General features: G+C 39.1%; 2 protein-coding genes across 4 annotated transcripts in view; one reads left to right on the plus strand and one right to left on the minus strand.

The window, feature by feature from the left end:
• The window catches only part of slc9a7 (solute carrier family 9 member 7), a 55,938-nt gene extending 50,258 nt beyond the window's left edge, over positions 1–5,680 (plus strand). For 2 of the 3 annotated variants that reach the window (XM_006639229.3, XM_015364298.2), the window contains one exon: positions 2,159–5,680. In XM_006639229.3, coding sequence (XP_006639292.2) covers positions 2,159–2,422 — 264 coding nt within the window. In that variant the 3' untranslated portion in view covers positions 2,423–5,680. Of the gene's footprint in view, positions 1–2,073 lie in introns of all 3 variants that reach the window. The other variant, XM_015364299.2, reaches the window with a different exon arrangement.
• Positions 5,681–7,444: 1,764 nt separating this feature from the next.
• chst7 (carbohydrate (N-acetylglucosamine 6-O) sulfotransferase 7) lies at positions 7,445–15,685 on the minus strand. The gene is made up of 2 exons (XM_006639136.3): positions 14,321–15,685; positions 7,445–9,784 (listed from the first exon to the last, which is right to left on the minus strand). The coding sequence occupies exon 1, from the start codon at positions 15,596–15,598 to the stop codon at positions 14,345–14,347; it is 1,254 nt and encodes a 417-aa protein (XP_006639199.2). The 5' UTR covers positions 15,599–15,685; the 3' UTR covers positions 7,445–9,784; positions 14,321–14,344.
• Between the last annotated feature and the right edge of the window lie 3,285 nt (positions 15,686–18,970).

Raw genomic sequence — 18,970 nt, forward strand, 5'->3', positions numbered from 1 at the left:
GTCGGCTCTGTAGCAACATGAACAAAGGACATCGCTGTCCGTAGGCATTCTCTTAGAAATGACAGCAGTCTTTTTTTGTAATGGAAATCTGCATGGTGTCGAAAGCGTTTGTTGCTGGAAGGTGAAGAGTGATAGGAAGTGAGGCGATAACTCCGGGTCAGTTAGAACCAATTTGACTTTAAATTGGTGGCATCTGCTTTACACAGCACAGCGGTGTGATAGCCTGCCTGTTGTCTCCTCCAGAGCAGACACTGTAACTCTTGTGCCAATCCAGAGTGACTGAAGTGAAGAAATGTCTTAAACTGATCATGAGAGTTTTAGTTCTAGCTCCATGCAGTCTTTTAGTTTCAATTGAGTGCTAAAGGGCATTCTACTGACTGTTATAAAAATATGTTGCTTTTATATAATAAAACAATAGGTCAGTTAGGATACACTGAAAACTTGGAGAGCATGAATGTGCTTAGTGGAGAAGATGAATAATATGACCTACACTACAGTGCCTTGCAAATGTATTGGGACAGCAAAATCAAAAGTGCTTTACAGTCAAACAATTTGTAAGTGTGATCATTAAATTAAGATGAACAATAAGTCTAATGTAGTAGTGTTTATTTTTGGGTAATTCCATGCATACATTTGAACTTATCAGAACATGAACAAGGCACGTTCAATCTCATTATTCATTTTAAGGCAATTGTAGTGTGTTTAATTCAATTCAAGCTTTATTACCTCCTGGGGGAAATTTGTTTTACAATGCAGTCCAATGAAACAAGGACAGACAAACATTAACAACAGAGGGGACAGTACAGTAGTGTTACAGGAGATAAGAGAGTTATTTTACATTGTTTGACACGAGAATATTTGCTTGAAATATTTGCTGTGCACTGCTTTTGTGACGTACTGCATATTATACTATACCATGAAAGATTTTCACAGATGTATTAAAGGTCACAATTCATTTAATTGGTGGACCAATTTCTCCCTTCTCCAGCTGATCTTCAGTGTAGTGAGGCTGCTCTTCAGTGATGGGTGATGTGGGTCCCCTCTTATAAGTAAAACGACGTGGGATTCTTTGGGATGAAAAGTGCTATATACAGTAGATGCAAGAAATCTATTTTTTGACACATTTGAAAGAGATAAACCTGTTTAACCCTTTATTGGGAAATAATGAAAATATTTTCTGCTTTGTTGGAAACAAAAAAAACTTTTTAAAAAACTTTTTTTTTTTAAAAAGGGAAGTTGTGTGTTGGCATCACTGTTTACAATAGCGCTGCCAACAAACCAACCACTTGCCGGTTAGATCTATCACAACTGATTTTGATCCTGATTTCTTTTAGATTTTGCTGGTATGCACATTTGACAGTGTTGCATAAATGTGATTGTGTGAAACTCTAATCCGGTTTCTGATCACAGCTTCCAAATTTCAAAAGTTGTCAATGAGACAGTCATTTCATTTTAAAGACCATGGCTTCTTCTGTGCAAAATACAATGTAAAGCAAATTCCCTGGTAGGCAGATCCAGTTCTTTATTTCACTGGTTTAGGAAGGGCAAACAAGTACGATTCCCGATTCAGTATGTTCATAGGGCCTAAGAAGCTTTTCCTTGTACATGAATCTAAAAAAAGTTTTCACGGTTATGCTAATGAATATGTACACAGCCCAATGCTTAAAGAAATGCAAGGCCGGCAAATTCCAATTTTTTCATCAGTAAATAAGATTTTATCGTGCAGCTTCTTAAATGTTCCAATGCTGCCTGGCTCCTGTTTTCCTCTGCCATATCTTAGCATTACTGCCAACTTTTGAACTTGGTGTTTTTGTAAGCTGGTGCGGGATGTCTTTGTATTGGAGCATACATACAAATAAGCATTTCATTGCACTTTTGCATACGACAATGAACTGAACACTCGTCCCAAGGATCACTTGTCCAGCAGGATGGCCGTTCTGCTGCTTTTCTAGAATTTCCCTGCGTTTTTACATGTTTGGAGAAGGGAAATGTGCGCTGTGGGGAAAAAAAATGATGACAACTGCTACTAAGTGGTGCCCCGCCCTCCCCTTCTCCTTTTTTGTGACTCCTCAGTGTCCTTCATAAACAGTGTGTGTGCCTGTCATCTCCCTCCCCCCCCCCTCGCCCCCCTCCTGTCTCACTGTCGCTGTATCTGCAGAACCAGGAGCAGCTGCATGACGCCGACTCTGACCTCATCCTCAACGATGGCGACCTCACGCTGACCTACGGCGACACGGCCATCACTGCCAACGGGGCGTCAGCCGGCCGCGGCTCGGCGGCGGCGGGGCTGGAGATCAACGGCAGGCGGGGCGGGGGCGGCGGCGCCTCCGAGGAGGCCCTGGAGAGGGAGCTGGAGGGCGGGGACCACGAGGTGCTCAGCCGGGGCACACGCCTGGTGTTCCCCATCGAGGACCACGCCTGACCCCCCTCTTCCTCTCCCTCTCCACCCTCCTCCCTCCCCCCCCCCCACCCACACCCCCTCCGCAAAGCCCAGGACCCCGACTAGAGCCCAGCCGAGGGCAGGGACCGCGCAATGGGGGGGCTGGTTCGAGACCCGTCGTGTCCCTGGGGGAAGAGGCCCTGTGGGCCGGCCTTCCCCTGATCATCCAGTCTTAGCTCTCGTTTTAGGAGCGAGGAAAAAAAAAAAGTACGGCATTTCGTTCTTCTCAAGGGCGGACTGAAGGAAAATGGGAGCCTCACTCACCCCCCCCACCTTCCCTGTGAAAGGGGTCTTCATCGGCGGCGAGACGACGTACTGTTTGTGGGCTGGCTGTGGTTTTTTTCAATGCTTGTGTGAAAAGGAGAATTCCCAGAACGTAAACCGCAGAACTCTGGAACCTTTTGGGAAATTAGTCCGGCACACAACTGCTGTACCTCTTTTTAGAGGTGTTACTAGATTTTAAAGGAGAGACGCTTAACTGAGCTAGGACCCATCACTTCATCGTAAATCATTCAAGCACATTTAAATGCCGAGCAGAGGTACAGATCTGTGCAGCCAATCCATTGTCCTCATTGTGTTGCATTGCTGCTAAAAAAGACTCTCGAAGAAAGGCCAGCAGGTCACCACACCTCTGCTATCTTGTGAGCCATAACCTCCGCTAATCAACTGGAAGATCGCAGTACGCATGAAACTAAACCAATAAATGTAATCCCTTTTTTTTAACAAGTGCGGTGGCTATCATATCATCCCATACAGACCGATGGACAGTAAAAGTGACAATGTCATTCAATCAGTTGTTTCGGGTTTCTAAGCATTGCAGAAGACATTATGACATTTTTGTTTTTGCTCTAGATGCAAGAGCCAGAAATGGGTGCAAGCAATGTCTAAATGCTCTTGCGTGTGTACATAAAGAATCCATTTGTATATCAAGGCATTATTTCACACGAGACACGTGGGTCAAGGACATGAGAAGTCCTGTTAAAGTGACAATGTTTTATCATGAATAGTTATAATGCTTTTATTTATAGTCCGTGGTAGACAGGCATTGTGGCTTACTTGTGAGACCAGATACCAATGTCTTCTGCAACTATTGCTTTTGTCAAAATGCGAAATGCCTGGAACTGCCCTTTCACTGCATCGACAGTAAAAGCACTGTTTGAATCACACTTGTACTACTAATAGGAGCCCTGCTGATCTTCACATAGATGTGCTGTTTTTTTAGTCACCCACACTCTGTTTTTCTGGGATCGAAGCACCCTATCTGAACAAGATGTGTGGTGCTTTTCGGTCTCCCCAAAGGCACTAGAACAGAGGCTGGGGCAGCAGACTGCATTATTCCTGCAGCCAAAACAGTACCTATTTTCTTCTCAGAAGGCAGGCTCCCTGAGCTCACCATAATACAAAGTCATGAAATCTGACAGAATTGTGTTGGAGCAATATCCTGGTCTGTGTTAGCCACTGTAGATCAGTAGTGGGTATTGCTTTTGATTTAATGACCAGGGGGGGAAATCAAGAAGGCAAAGAATGCCGAGATTTTGGCAGCATCTTTTTTCCCCTCAAACAACAGAGAAGTAAGAATAGATGTGTTTAATAATCAAGAACAAATGTTTTAATGTATTTAAACCTTCCCGTACCTCACCTCACGATCGATAGTATTTCTCTTTTCATATAAAGGGCCGGTTCATTAACATTTGTGAAGGTAAAAGATCTCCTGTAGCCTGTGATCTTTTCATAGGAGGATGCCTAACCATTCTGGCCAATTTCCTGAACAGATTTTCTGCATTGGCACAAAGGATGCTTAAAGTGGTTTCCCTGCAGTTGTCCTGTTATAGCAGAAAAATCTGCAGCACTGCATGTAGTGAGTGTTGTTAGTGAAACTGCTCTCCCGTGTATAGAGCACTCCTACTGTAGTTGGACTGCAGCTGTTCTGAATGAGACCATCCTTGGGGGATGAATAAATGGTTGAAGGTCCTGTGTAGTTAAGATGTCCTGCTTACTAACTGTTCAGAAACCTGAGGATTTTCTGAATTTGAAAATGAATAACAAATGAAATCATCAAAGTTTCTAAAGTCATTGTGAGTACTTAATACTAGTAAAAAAAAATCTGTGCACACTAACTTTTTCAATTGTCACTTTGGGTCTCTTAAAATGGTGATAATGTATACAGTGAGCTCCAAATGTTATAATCCGTACCTGAGGATCAATTGCACTTTTAAAAAGATCCGAATTTTCTCCTTGTGAGTTTGTCATTGCTTCAGCCTTGTGGCCGAAGCAATAGGGAGTTCTAATGGGGACTGCGCATCACTGGTGAGTGAATAGTCCCTCCAAGACGTTAAGTGCTTTGGGATCCTTTGCGTTGAAGAAACATTGTATAAATGCAGTGAATAATAATGTTTTAATTCTTCTAATCATGAAAACATTGTGCTTCATAGGCTTCTTTGTGCTAAGTCATTACAAGGACTGTTTCAGCTTAAAGCCTGACTGTACAGAATGTTAAAAGGCTACAGTATCTGTCTTAAGCTCATAAGAAAAGGTCAATGTGGACAGCACTCATTACTGTTTAATGTACTGTTTATAGCATTTTACCTGAACTGCTGTAAACTGTTGATGCTGACTTCTTGAAAGTTAAAACTTTCCTTCCATTTCTGGAGCCCAATCTACAGACCTTTGTGAATTAATTTAAATATCCCAAAGGCTCAACAGCCAGTGAATATGTACCAGTCATTGATAGTATGATAGGATAACAGTCTGCATCTTTGGTCTGTGTTTTGGGTTATTGGAAGGGGACAAGAACAAAAATCTGTATATTTCCATTTTTTGAAGAGGCCACTTTTAGGAGTACTCAGAACTAGTTATTACTGACTATAGCTTATACATTCTAAAGAATTCACTTTTGATATGGGTTATCAGTTGAGTTATTGCAGCTATGGTCTCAAACAACAGGAGCAAGGTTTAATACTGTGAAAACTGTACGTCTCTAACTGAGTTTCTTTGCTGTTTTGAACTGTATGATACCTGAGTAGGAGTAGGGCTGTCCCCCTCTTACGGAACAATCAATGGAGTCATTCCTTTTCAGCTTTGCGTGTCCTCCTTAGCAACGTGTGTACTGTGAATCCTGCAGGGAGATCACTCTTCCTGATGCACTCATTGAGGCTCGTAGGAATACCTTGCAACTCTGTTTCATTTGAGATGTTCTGCATGTGATATATCTGTCAATAAAAGCTGTGCTGCAGGCTGGTATTATTTTGGTTTTATTTTTAAAGAATACAGTATCTTGACTCTTTGACCCTTGCCATCAAGGCTTTTAATACTTTATCCATAATTTGCCTTAAGGCGATTAATTATGCTACATACTCATTACGTTTTTTTGTGTTCACCATCACCTTTGATATAGATTTAATTTTTCTTGGGTCCCATGAGTACAAATGCCCCTGTATGGTCCATGATGAGCTTAAATGTTGTTCTTCGACAAGATCTCACTGAAGTCACAAGTGTGCAGGGTGGCAGCAGGATGGTTTGTGGGATTGCAATCGGGTGGTTAGGTGTGCTGAACTTGGTAATAGTGCTTCTTTCATCAAACTAGTTAAAAAACTGCCCTGTGCTCACCCTTGTTTAATTCAAGTCCGACAAGGAATTTATTTTCAGATGGCTTTGCATTAAACACTGGTTGTCTGGATGGTGTCCGTTTCCAGACACTTCCTTAGTGCTGTCATCACTGCGGAGGCCAAGCCCAGAGGTTGATCTTTCACAAAAGGCTCATTTTTCGCGATTCCCACCTGTGCCTTAAAAACATCGTCAGCTATTATCTAGAATCAAAGGTATTGCGATCTACTTTATTTTCAGGATAAGATGGGTTGGAAATGATACTCAAGCAGGAAAAAAACACCAAGGAACCACCTGAAAAAACACTATAATCCATAAAAAAAAAATATAATATGGATGTTAACATGATAGGATCTTTTTCAATGAGAAATCTCCTTTCAATTACATTCTGTTCCACCAGATGGTGTGGAGTTATGTATGAGGGGATTAAACTGTTTATAAAGGCTTATTGACATAACATGGTACAAATGGTCGGCCTCCTGTGTTGCCAGTTTGAGGCTTTGAATTTCCATTAACTCAGCACTGATGATTCCAGACTCACACTTAGGCGCCATGTCTTGAGTTTTTGTCAGTCAACTGTAACTGTTGCAGTCCTCCTGTGGTTTGCTTTCACTTCTTTCTAACTACATGATGTTACTCAGCTGTGCCTTGAGAGCTGAATATTGCTTAATACACAGAATTCAGCCAAGCCTGGGAAATATCACTGTACCAAAAAGTGGATTTGTCTTCTATTATTTAGTCTTCGTGTCACATATATTGCATATATCCCTGCCAATTCATGGCTTAATATTGTCTGGAGAGCTGAGGCTTCAACAAACCTTGTTTTGCTTGTTTTTCCTTTTCTTGTTCAAGCTAGAAACCACCATGGTTGAGATACTGTATATGGTTGAGGTGGTCCGTGTGGGACGTTCACATGAGGTATTTACTGGGTTCCATGTCTGTTTAATTGCACTCCTATCTGTCTCCCCTCATGTAAATGTGTCTTAATGAGGCACTCATTCAATAAGCAGGAGCAGTGGCAGGTTTTAAGCTGATTGATCCCTCAGATTAATTTATTGCCTTCTCTGCACAGCTTTCTCTCCGCTACAGATTGCTTGCTACATGTTTTTCTGAGCCCTTGAGGAGAACATAACACCAACTAAAAATAAATCTACACACGCTCGTGTACTACTATAGCTGTTTTACTCTTTGGAGTAAAGTAATAGGTAATATCCAATCACAGTGCCTGAATACACACAAATGTACACCCTTAATGTTTCAACACACAGGTATGGTAAAATTAGTATAGTCTCGTTCATTAGATTGTTCTCCCTGTCTGTTCTGGGCATGGAGGGGACTGCTGTCATCTGACACAGACGGGGAGTCTTGCATACCCTGAATTAAAGCAAACACAAATCAGCATTTTCTATTTAATCAGTTTAATAAATAAAAGAGGGGGCTATGTAAGCCCCATTGCTCCTCAGCAACATCCATTCTTTTGAGTCCAATGCAGCAATCTTCTTTTTCATTAATTGTGTTGCAATGGTAATTAAAAAAAACTCAGGCTAACACATAGTTAGGTGGGAACTGAAAGCCTTTTTGTCAGAGACACTGTTGCATCCATCTGGGTTGTGTGTAACTCAGGAATATGGTACATTCTGCATTTAACACTTTGGTGCTTTTTAAAAATACTTGTACAAAGTTGTGTGCAGATACAGAACTATAAAAGGGAAAGACAGTGCTAGTCTGGACAGGAATTCCTGTGTCTGACAAATGAACAGACAAACGCATCAATCACTGAAAACACTGAAGACCTGCCCCAGAACCCTCTTCTTTGGTTCTCCCTATGGCAGTAAGTTGCCTTTTATTTCCCCAAGAAAACAAAAACTAAAAAACATTTCTGGTTTCTTTGTGGTCCTTGTGACCCTCTTGACAAATCACAGGACATTGAGAGGCCAGAGGTTTGTTTTTACAAAGACAGGCAACAGAAGGAGTAGTCACAAAGTATTGCACAAAGGAGAATGGAGACATGAGTGAAATTTCAAAATACCGCAGTGGGAGTTTTGAAGTTAGACACGTTGACTTTCACATGATGACATGGTTTCAGCAAGTGATTCAATACTTGCATAAGATAATACATTAGACAGATAATACTTGTATAATGTATAAGATGGAAAAGCTTTTATACGAGCATGAAGGGGGTGCTGGCTGTGGTGCCATATTTGGCTCTTAGATATGCGGACTTGAGAAATTGTTTATAAAACGGTTGGTTGTCTGCATTCTCATTTTATACTTGTTCACTTTTCTATTTTTGCCAGTTACTGAAACCATACATTTAGAACTGAGATAAATCTGCATGGGCTAATAGTCTCATTTTAATTTTTCCACCAGTCTCGTTTATCTACAGCTTTCAGAAATTCACTGTTTTCAAGGACAAACTGTACCCATTATAAATCTACGATGCTCTCTGTAAACCAGGATTTTCTAGAGTTCTTGTCAAGATTGATGTTTGTGACTCTCCGATTTCTCTTCTGCAGATATTCTGACTTTTTATATACCGCAAAAGGAATAAAGGTGTTTGCTTAGGCTCCAATTAAGTCCTTTTTTAATGCTTGTCTTGAAAAAGTAATGAACTAAAAATGTGGTATGGATTGTCTAGGTCTGAGGGAGCGTGTGATTAATGAAAGAAAACATTCTATGGTGCTTTTGGTATGATGCATGTCAGTTTTCAATTCTTATAGTCTTGAAATCTCTCCTAGAATATTTTCAAGACAAGAAAAATAGGAAAACTATAATATATATATTATAGTATATCCAAACGTGGTGAGGTAATATCAAGGTGAAACTCCATGTTCCAGGATTATGTTTTTGAGGGCCTTTCTGACTTTTCTGTATATGGACAGAAAAAGACTTGTTCCACAATGGCTGAGATCTTTAATCTTTAGATGCAACTGTTAAGATCCTGCTAAATTCCTGGGGAGCTGTATAAAATACTCCCTGGATCCCAGGAGGAGAGGAAGAGCACTGCTTTGTAACTAATTAACATCTCCACACCTTGTTTGTTACTCAAACTGCTGAACTGTGACACCTTGCTCAGATCCAAATGTAGCAGGGCTTCATTAATTCACTAGCCATTACACAAAATAAACGTCTGGGTAAACTGCATGCTCAAATATTTAGAAGTAATGCCATTTGTTAATGAACAGTCTGTTATCAAAATGCTACAGCATGCATGTTTTCCACTGTACTAAAGTGCAGTGTGTATACCACTATTTCCACATGTGTGTGACTATCATACCTCAGTATCTCTCAGTGCGAAAAGCAGTTCTTAATCAGAAATGTTAATGAAAGACAGAAAGGGAGAATCTTCTATAGTTTAGCTTCAGGGGATGTCAGATGCTGTATCCCAGATAATCTTGCCCTTCCCTTGAGCAGTGCCAGCGCAGGATTGAGAGTGGATTAGAACAGATTAAACTTGCATGTCAGCACAAACTGTAGGCAGCCTTCTGGTATTGCTGTCTGAACTCCCTCGTTAAACATACGCAGTACATGTGGAGCTGAAGGCGTTGTCTCTCTGTCTACATTACTGCATGTATGTTCTAGTTATTTAATGAGACTCATGTCCTTGTCAGGAAGGTGCCACAGCACTCTGAAGAGAAAATGCCCTGCTACTGTAGTCATCTTTACATTGTTCCTCTGGGCTCACATGTCAGTAGTGACACACTGAAGCTAGCGTGCTCTCCTGTTGTGTGCATCAGGCTCCTGCAAAACAAAAGGCAGATGTAGTTACTGCTTGTGCTCGTCATGAATAATACATTTTATTTTTAAGATACCTGTGCACCATGCTATTTTTCCCTGGGTGTGAACAGTGTGGAAGAGTCTGATATGGTCACTGACTAACAGAACACATAAGTACTATAACTGGTGGGATTATCAAAATAAAAAAAAATAAGGAGATTCAGTCAAGATTAACTCCCGATTTAAAAATACTCACAACACTAGATAATGGCTTTGCACAATATTTAACCTCCATTCTAATAGCAGTTGAAAGGAGGATTATTTCTTTGCTAAGAGTTTCCAATAAGCACAATAGGCCTACACAGTTTGCAAGATTCAAGGTCAGAAATGGCCTGGCAACCCATCCTGTGATTCAAAGGGAATTCTTGTTTAGGCCTGTGACAGGCTGAGCTCTCTGCTTTTCAATGACCAAAACCATTGTTTCATAGCTCAGTAGTGTAGTCTTCATAAATGAGTCACTGCAGACTCCAGCTTTTGTGTGTATGAATATTACCGTCTTACCAAGAAACAAACAAAAAATCACTGTATGATTTCTGGGCAGATAACTGCTGTTTTTTTGGTGCGTGATTGAATTCAAATCAGCTGTAGCTAAAAGTATGAACCCTGAACTTTACATCTCTGGTCCAATCTTCACACATGACTGACACAATTATTCCAACTATCCATGGGACACAAGACTACTCAGAATTCTTCTCTGAAAGGTATTTTCATAATTCAGAAAAGATAAGCGTGTTCAGGTGACCTACAATGCATTTTCTTTTCAAAAGATAGCTTGTGTATTGACACTGAATTTATTGCTAAGAAAAGACCCAGACCATTGTAATGGACGACTGTCCATTTTAAATCCTGACCTTATCATTTGAACCAGGTGCTGCAGTTGGTGTGTTTTAACATACTGGGACCCATCATTTGAAAACATAATATTCACCAATCGATACAGATGGTTCACTATGCTTCTCTCTCAACAGTTATCTTCTCAAAGTTGGTTGAACATGGATTTATCCTTGTGAGGAGTGGGAAAAAATTCCAGTGAATTAACTGAGTTCAGACAGGGACGTCAGCAGAGCCAGAGATATTGGTAGTTAGGGGTGTTCGTGTTAATGGAAGAGCTTGTTATTTGCATTGTCTGTCACTTTGAATTGGTCAGGCCTTTTCATCAGCTACTGAACTTTGCGGACAAAATAAAATTAACCACAAAAAAAGCGACAGGACTCAACTACAAAACCATCACGACACCTTTCTGAGGGCATGTTAATCTTCACAGGAACAGGAATTTAAGATGATAAGTGCTAGATGATACTCTATTCCCTTACATCACAAAAACCCTAAAAAAAACACTTGCTAACAAATCTGGTCAACACATTTTGTAACTGAAACATTTCTTAATTGTTGAATGAATGAATTAGTGCTGGTGAGAAATAAAAGCGTAATCCCAAACTAAAAATATATCAGTTTCCAGGCAACCTAAGATCCTCTTATTACATCAGAATAAAAATACACTCGTAGATAAGTTATTTATTTTTCAATGCCCGATTAATTCATCACTGAAGACCCATCTTATAGCCTTCATCAACTATGGAACTATGGCTTTCAGGAAGATGTTTTTGCTGTCCGCAATGAACTACAAATAAAAAAGGAAATTTGGCTTTGTAACAGATGCCATCAGGCTGGCATACAATAACTGTAAAGAAGTCTTATCAACATGTCTGCTGGACAGAGCCATCTCAACTAAAGTGCATGTACTTTAATACTGTTTGCTGTTTTCATTAATGTATATACTTTTTTTTCTTAGCAATATTTCTTTTTTGTCATGTGTTGTATGTTGTTCCCCTTACTTGTTGGCCTCCTGGGGATGAAAAAAGGCATTTGGAAAGGAACTGAACTGAATTAATGCATCTTCACTGAAGAGTGGTGTTCTTGGCTATTTTAATAATATATCATTCTGTGCAAAAAGATCTACCTGTACAGAACAGGTTGATGGCATGCAGAAAAGAAGGCTGAATTTAAAAATGTGAAACTCCAAAAAATCCTAGAGTAAGTGTCACCACACAGAATGTCAATCAGGATTTTGGCTGATCTACAGTATTGACATTGTATATTCCTGGAGTAACTGAAAACCACAGGCTTTGATAATTTTCATAGGAGCTAGATACATTTCCAATTTTGTTCAGCACAAAATATTGGGGAAGTGTCAACTTCATTAGAGTCTATAGGTTCACAAAAGAAAGCTTAGTTCAAACAAAGAACAACTGTAGGGCTCTCACATAAAAATTATAATATTATAAGGATTTTACATTAACTTTGAGAGCAAAGCTAAATGTTTTGTACTGAGATCTTCTTTGGAGTTGCAATGTTTTTTCTAGATAATATTTATGTCCTTGTCATACAGTATGTTTCGTTATAAAATATAATGCATTATACAATCCTAATTGATCTTGAAATACACCTTGCAACACTATTGTACATCACAAGTCCTCTTTTGTTGACAAGATATTTACCTGCTGTAAACTGAATGTATTAAACAGAACAGTCTCTGCTGCAGTCAGTAAGCTGAGTTAAGTTTTAAGGCCTCAAATAGTAATCACAGCCAAAGATACAGACATAAAGGGAAATGACAGTTGCATTCTGATAAGGGTTTTGTATTTCAGACAGAAAAAAAAATACCACAGTGTTCTATTATATTGCGGAAGTGAGAGTCAAGTCTTTTTTTTCTACACTTGTAAAAGGAAATTAGATGATCTGGATCAAAGTGCACCTACATCCCATGTTTCTGACTGCAGCAACAGCTATTAGATTAGAAACCTAGAATGTACATATGATGATCAGTGAATGTAAAATCTGAAAATTAATTTTGGTACAAACATCCAAGTGTGCAACAATCCAAAATGAGAATTTGGCTTAAATTTTTAAAAACTCCATTACAGATCCACCATCTCATTATCCAAGATGCAGTTGTTCAATAGTATTCTGGTGAATATGTTTTTAGTAGGTCTGTGTAAAGGCTTTTTAAAGTCTGAACAGCAGAAAATATTTTCATTTTTGGAATTTCAGACACTTAGTGTAAAAACAAGCAGTCTGCCATCTGTCGTTTATTTTAAGCTTGATAAGGCTGGTTGGTTTTTCATTTTGTATTACTCATGACTTCCAGTCAGGTGCAATACTACCTAGATCCTAGCTCTCTTACCTGTTACACATAACTTGCTGATCAATTAAAATAAAAAAAATAAAAAAGACCAACCTTAATTTTAGAACTATTGTAGAAATAACAAAAATGTGTAACTTAATGCAGAGATGTTGTGTTTAGCTCCAATGAATGTTCTCTCACAAAATAAAATGTTAACATTCAGTGAACCTTTCGGGGAAGTTTGAATTTTGTAAAATAACTTGTACAAAACATCCATGTGTGATGTTTTGTGAAAACATCTACACAACATAGTAATTGCCTTAAGGGTTTTGTACTAGGGCTACAACATCATGTGTGAATGAACAAAAGCACATCACACAAGCTCATTAATGCTACAAAGAACACACTGAAAGATACTAATAGAACCAACCCAATAACTTCCAGCTAAATTTGTAAATATTGTTGTAATGTCCGGATGTAGATGGGAATTTTTAAAAAATCATGAAAATATGAAGGGAATATTTTTTTAAGGGTCAGCTGAGTCAATGGCCACTTGTGTTTAGTATGGAGATGGGAATTGTGGATTCATATGACATTAGAAGCAGCTCTCTTTATTTTTCCCATCAGATTTGGGACACTGACATTGTAAACACTGCTAATGGGGTGTTGTTAGAAACCCAGTGCTGTATAGAAAAAGAAAATTAAACAGGGAACAAATCTGTTCCTTATGAAAACCAAGCATTACTGTGGTGAGTAATTATAAGGGTGAGACAGGTGTTTGATTTTACCTTGCAGACTGACAATTTATTCTATGAAGGCCGTGTCATGGTTAGGACACAGCTGCCCAGAGAAAAATCTCAAGTAATCAGATATAATTTTAAGAATGCATAGAAAAAAATACAATAGCATCATGTATTAAAAGATGGTTTCAATTTGTGTCATCAGTATAGCTAGATTATTTCCCTCATGATATTAATATGGTCAAAATATGATATGATCAAACTATCCAACCCTACCAAGAAGTCTAAAACTTCCAACTTCCAAAGCTGAAAGGGGAACCAGAAATATTTAGCATTTCTTTTTGCTGTAATAAAATCATTGGATTGTGTTCCTACTCAGTTCAAACAGATTATTATTTTGGATGAGTAGTTGAGAGATTTTTTATTCTTTAAATTGTGATTTACAATTCTTAATTCTTGCAAATAACTTCTGAATTTATAACTTACAATTAAGCCGATACTATTAAATGAATATTAGATCAAATTACAGTTAAAGACAGGGCAGCTATCACTGGTAACACAATAGCAACGTCTGGATGTTCTAACACAATGTATTCATTGTGTATTTATTGGCGAAACGACATATTAATACTGTACCTTTGTTCACATTTTCGTTCGCCTCTATGTTTTGTCCACGTTTGTTTTCTGATACCCCAGCTTACGCATGACCTCGCCGCAATATTTCTCGACTTGAGCGACCTGTTCAACGCTTAACCTCTCTCTCCAAGCGTAAATGGCTTCCTTGGCATCCCTTGACGAAATAAGAAAGGGCCTGTCCGAAGAGTAACCCTCGCCATGGGTCATGTTTATCACGAACTTTTCAATGGCTGGCGAAGAGGTCAGATTGGAGAAACTGTACAGCCTCTTCAGTTCCCGCACTGGGTGTAACACAAGGTCCTCGTAGCGCAGGTGAAGGTAGTTCCTTCTTACCCATTGGGGTGCGTTCATGATGTGCAATATGTCGTTGAGCCAGTTATCGCATATCACCTCCATAGCGGTAGATACATAATTCTCCACTCGCGTGGACCTGTTGGGTATGAGAAGGCGCCTGTATTTTTCCGTCTGTTTCCTGCTTCTCAGCACTTGAATGCTTTCTTTCACCAGTGCCTGTTTAGATTTCAATCTGGAATTGTGGACCGCCCGGGGGTCTCTGAACAGCTGAATCACCTGGAGGTTCAGCCCGGGGTCCCTAATCAAAGGAACCAGGACACCAAGATCCAGGACCCGCACGTCTTTTATGACAACAACGGGATACTTCTTGCACTCTCTCTCTAATTCCCTGATGTCTTTAGGTTGGCACTTGCCGCAGACCTCTCCGTTTATCAGCCCAACGTCGTCTCTCCTGTGAGCACTGCACAGAGGCTCGGAGCAGATCACCTTGTTCGTCTTCCATCCGAAGATAAATGAGGTAGTGAGGTTTTTGTTGCCCGTGTAGAGTTTTAAAACGGAGAAATCGCAGCGGTAGAGGGAGTTCATCATGTCCCTCACCGCTCCTTGGAGACTCCCTGCATCACCCGGGTACAGGGTCTGCCACATATTCCACATGGGTTCATACAAATAAAACACATCAGGATGCTGGTTAAATAACTCCCCTAAAAAAGATGAGCCTGTTCTCCAAGTTGCATGAAGATAAATGTGTGTTTTCGTTTGGCTCCTATTGATAAAATTTTCCACCGTCTCAGATTCGTTGCTGGATTTATCTCCAATATTCCATAACTCCATTGTGGTTTCCAAATCGGGGCATTTTGATAGTGGCAGTTCATTCCGGACCTGAGCTCTTCTATTTCTGTATTCCAACACATAAGGAATGAACAGGAGCAATACGGAGTACACTATAATTAATATGAGATATTTCTTCTGTAGCCTCCTCTTCATTTCCTCAGCGACCGAAGCGCTTAGCGCACTCCTACTGATTTAGCACCCCTACATGAAGCCTGACTCCGGCTTTAGACAAACTTTGAGTTAGAAAAAAAACCGGTATTGTCAATCGCCTCTGAACACGCCCACTGCATTTCAAAATAAGAGCCGATAGTCACGTGTGTCCCCTTTTCGCAAACTATCCATTTTCATTAGAATGGAACTGTATTTTTCCACAAATGTACAAAACGACATAAAAAGAAACTGTCACGGGGAAAATAGCATGTTTTCAGCTACGGGCAGACTTTTGAAATACATGCAATTAAGAAATGTCCGTTTTGAGTTACTTGCCAATAAAAGTCGATGTATTACTAAATCGAGTTAAAACTAAAAAAAATGTTAAAACTATGGAAATCGCTTGAATGAATAAAGTTTGCAGCTGTGTACTTTTCCCTCAAAATTGTTATTGTAATTTACTGCCATCAAGCATTTTGTGACAAATGAAAAGGTTGTGTTTCTGTGTAAGCTACAGAGCTGCACTTATAAAGACATCTATTTCTGAGTGTTGGGTACAATATGCAGGAAACTACGCAAGATTTATAGACTTATTTCTCTTCTTTGTGCAGCATGGCGCTGTAATAAGGTTAACCTGGCATTTTCTTACAGCTGCATCGAAGTGTTTGGGAGCATGGACAACCATCGACAGGACTGTTCACTGAACTTCCAACCTCGGCCAAGTTTCAGTGGTGTAAGCGAAACTTAAATTCCAAAATCCATTTCACATTTGACCAAAGCCCCGTTTAAACAATAGAGTAAGACGTAAACAGCTTAAAACACTGTAAAATCTATTTAGTGTGCAGCCATGCCAATTTATGTGACAAAACCTTGATAAAGCACACAGCTGTCAGAAAAACTGCTCCGAATTCATTCAGATATATCACTTACTCTGGCACAACATTTTAATTACCCTACTGGAGATGTAGCAGATGCACTGTTCTTGGAGAAAAATGCTGTCTTCCTCTGCAAATATACATTTGGACACCCCAACAGATTAGCACCTTGTCAACTAACAAACATTTTTCCACATATTTAATCCAATTAAATGAGAGATTTGTAGGCTCGTGTATTTTCTTTAAGTATTCTAAACTAGCTGTATATATGGTACAATATTCCCCCTTGACCTTGTGTGCTTACAAAAACGTTTGATCTTTTAATACAGAATTACCAGAGTTACATTAAACGGGACTTTAAAAAAAAACAATTTTTAGTTTTAATAAGAAACATGTATCTGAAGCACTGAACTCAAAATGTTCTTGTTGAATGCGCATATTGTACATATCTTCAAATTCGCATTGTCTTCATCTTGTTGCCTTTGTACTATAGTAAATTAGCAATAGCAATAAACAGTGAAGTTACTGATGCTGTTTGTTCTACTTTCTAAACATGACCTTTTCTCACAGAATATTACATGTACTGTAGATAAAGAGCACAAGGGGTAGATATGGAAGCTCAATTTTCTAACTGGCTAAGGTATGCCTAAAACCAGAATTTCAACCCACATATCATTGGAAATAGATAAATATGTCCTGTTTTCGTAGTTTCCTGTTCTACCAGGGTATCTACACAAAGGAATGCCACCATCACATGCTTCATTTGGAGATGATTTTGGAGTTTCAATTCACTTTCATATGAAGGAATTTTATTTTTCTATGCTGAAGTCTTGAAGGTGCCATATAATGTGTTTGCAAAACAATAGTTACTTAGTTTTTTTAAACGCTTAAAATGTATAATGACAAAATACAGAAGTAAACAACAAGAGATTGTAGGCATTGCTATAAAAATCAGAAAATAGTCATATACTGTCGATATCACGTGTAATCACATTATATATTTTATCTCAAAAATGCAACGTGCTTCGTGTTATATCTCCGATTTGGAAACATCATCTTTTATAAGATAAGATAACTTTATTGGCCATATACAATTTCTTGTATTAGGAATTTGTCTTTTCACATACCCCAGCTTGCGCTCCGTGAGACACACAGACAGAGAGAGAAGCTTGAGGTCAGAGCACAGGGTCATCCATTTATATGGCGCCCCTGGAGCAGTTGGGGTGAAAGGCCTTGCTCACGAGCCCAACGGAGTAGGATTTCTCTACCGGCCGCGGGATACGAACCGGCAACCTTCCAGCCACAGGCACAGATCCTTGCAGATGGCCCAGATTAAACCCAGACGTCACTTCAGAGTGTCATTTGTATGGAAATAGGATTTTAGGGAGTAGTCTGTGTAGCTTTTCAATAGACAGGCCTTACTTGACTAATGTGTTAGGTTTATGTGTAAAAACAACAGGAACATACAGAGCATATGAGACAGTATATTTACATTTTCAGGAAGCCTTTACTCACAAAATTGCTTTTGGTAGGCATTCAGGGTAATGTGTATGATTAGAGTGAAAATTGTTTAATGAATAGAAAACTAAGAATAAAGATAAGAGCTGAATACTCCAACTGAGGAATGTAATTAGCCTGTGGTGATCTATTTAAGGATCTGTCGTCTTTCTAATTTATATCAACAACCTAGATTCTGGTGAAGTTCTAGTTATTTAGCTAGTCAGGTTTGCAAAACCAAATTAGAACAAGCCGCAAACCCTGTAAAAGTAAAGAAAAGTCTGGACTGGGCTCACACTAGGAAGATGATATCTAATATAGACAAGTGCAGAGAGATACATGCAATGAAAAGAACCATAAACTGTACATGTGAGATGGGGAGCAACCTGCAGAAGCTGTGAAAAAGCCTTAGGTGTCTCTGCTAACACATGCTTTATGTTTTCTAGACAAGGAAATGATAAAAAAAAACAAAGAGACGTTTAGATTACTTAGTTAAAAGTGTAAGATTTAAATTGAGGGATGTTATATTAAAATTGGAAAATGCACTGAATGTAAGATCATAATTTAGAAGACTGTATAAAGTTTTGGTAACTCTGTTACAAAAGAGATATTTATGTTTTGGAACCAGCTCTGAAAAGAGCCACCAGATTCCTTTTTCAGGCTTAAAGAAATGGCCGTGGCTGACAGGCTAAAGGATCTGCGTCTTGTCATTCCAGAGAAGACTAGAATTCTATTTTCTGGAAGTCTTAAAAATGATCATGAAGCAGAATACAAATACAAAATGAAGAAAAAAAAACACTTTAAAATTTGGAAATAACAGAAAAGGGCGTAAAATACACAATATGGCTAAAGAATATACATAACATGTCCTTATTTGGTAAGAATCAAAATTACACTTAAGATTTTGCTTTATGTTTCTCAGGTCTCTGCTTGTAAAGAAGTCGACGTCTACACGTGCTGTTTCTAGTCTTCGCTTTTCCAGGGAAAGTAACTGCTCGGCCAA

This window comes from Lepisosteus oculatus, chromosome 15 (assembly GCF_040954835.1).
Source record: "Lepisosteus oculatus isolate fLepOcu1 chromosome 15, fLepOcu1.hap2, whole genome shotgun sequence".
NCBI classification, from domain to species: domain Eukaryota; kingdom Metazoa; phylum Chordata; class Actinopteri; order Semionotiformes; family Lepisosteidae; genus Lepisosteus; species Lepisosteus oculatus.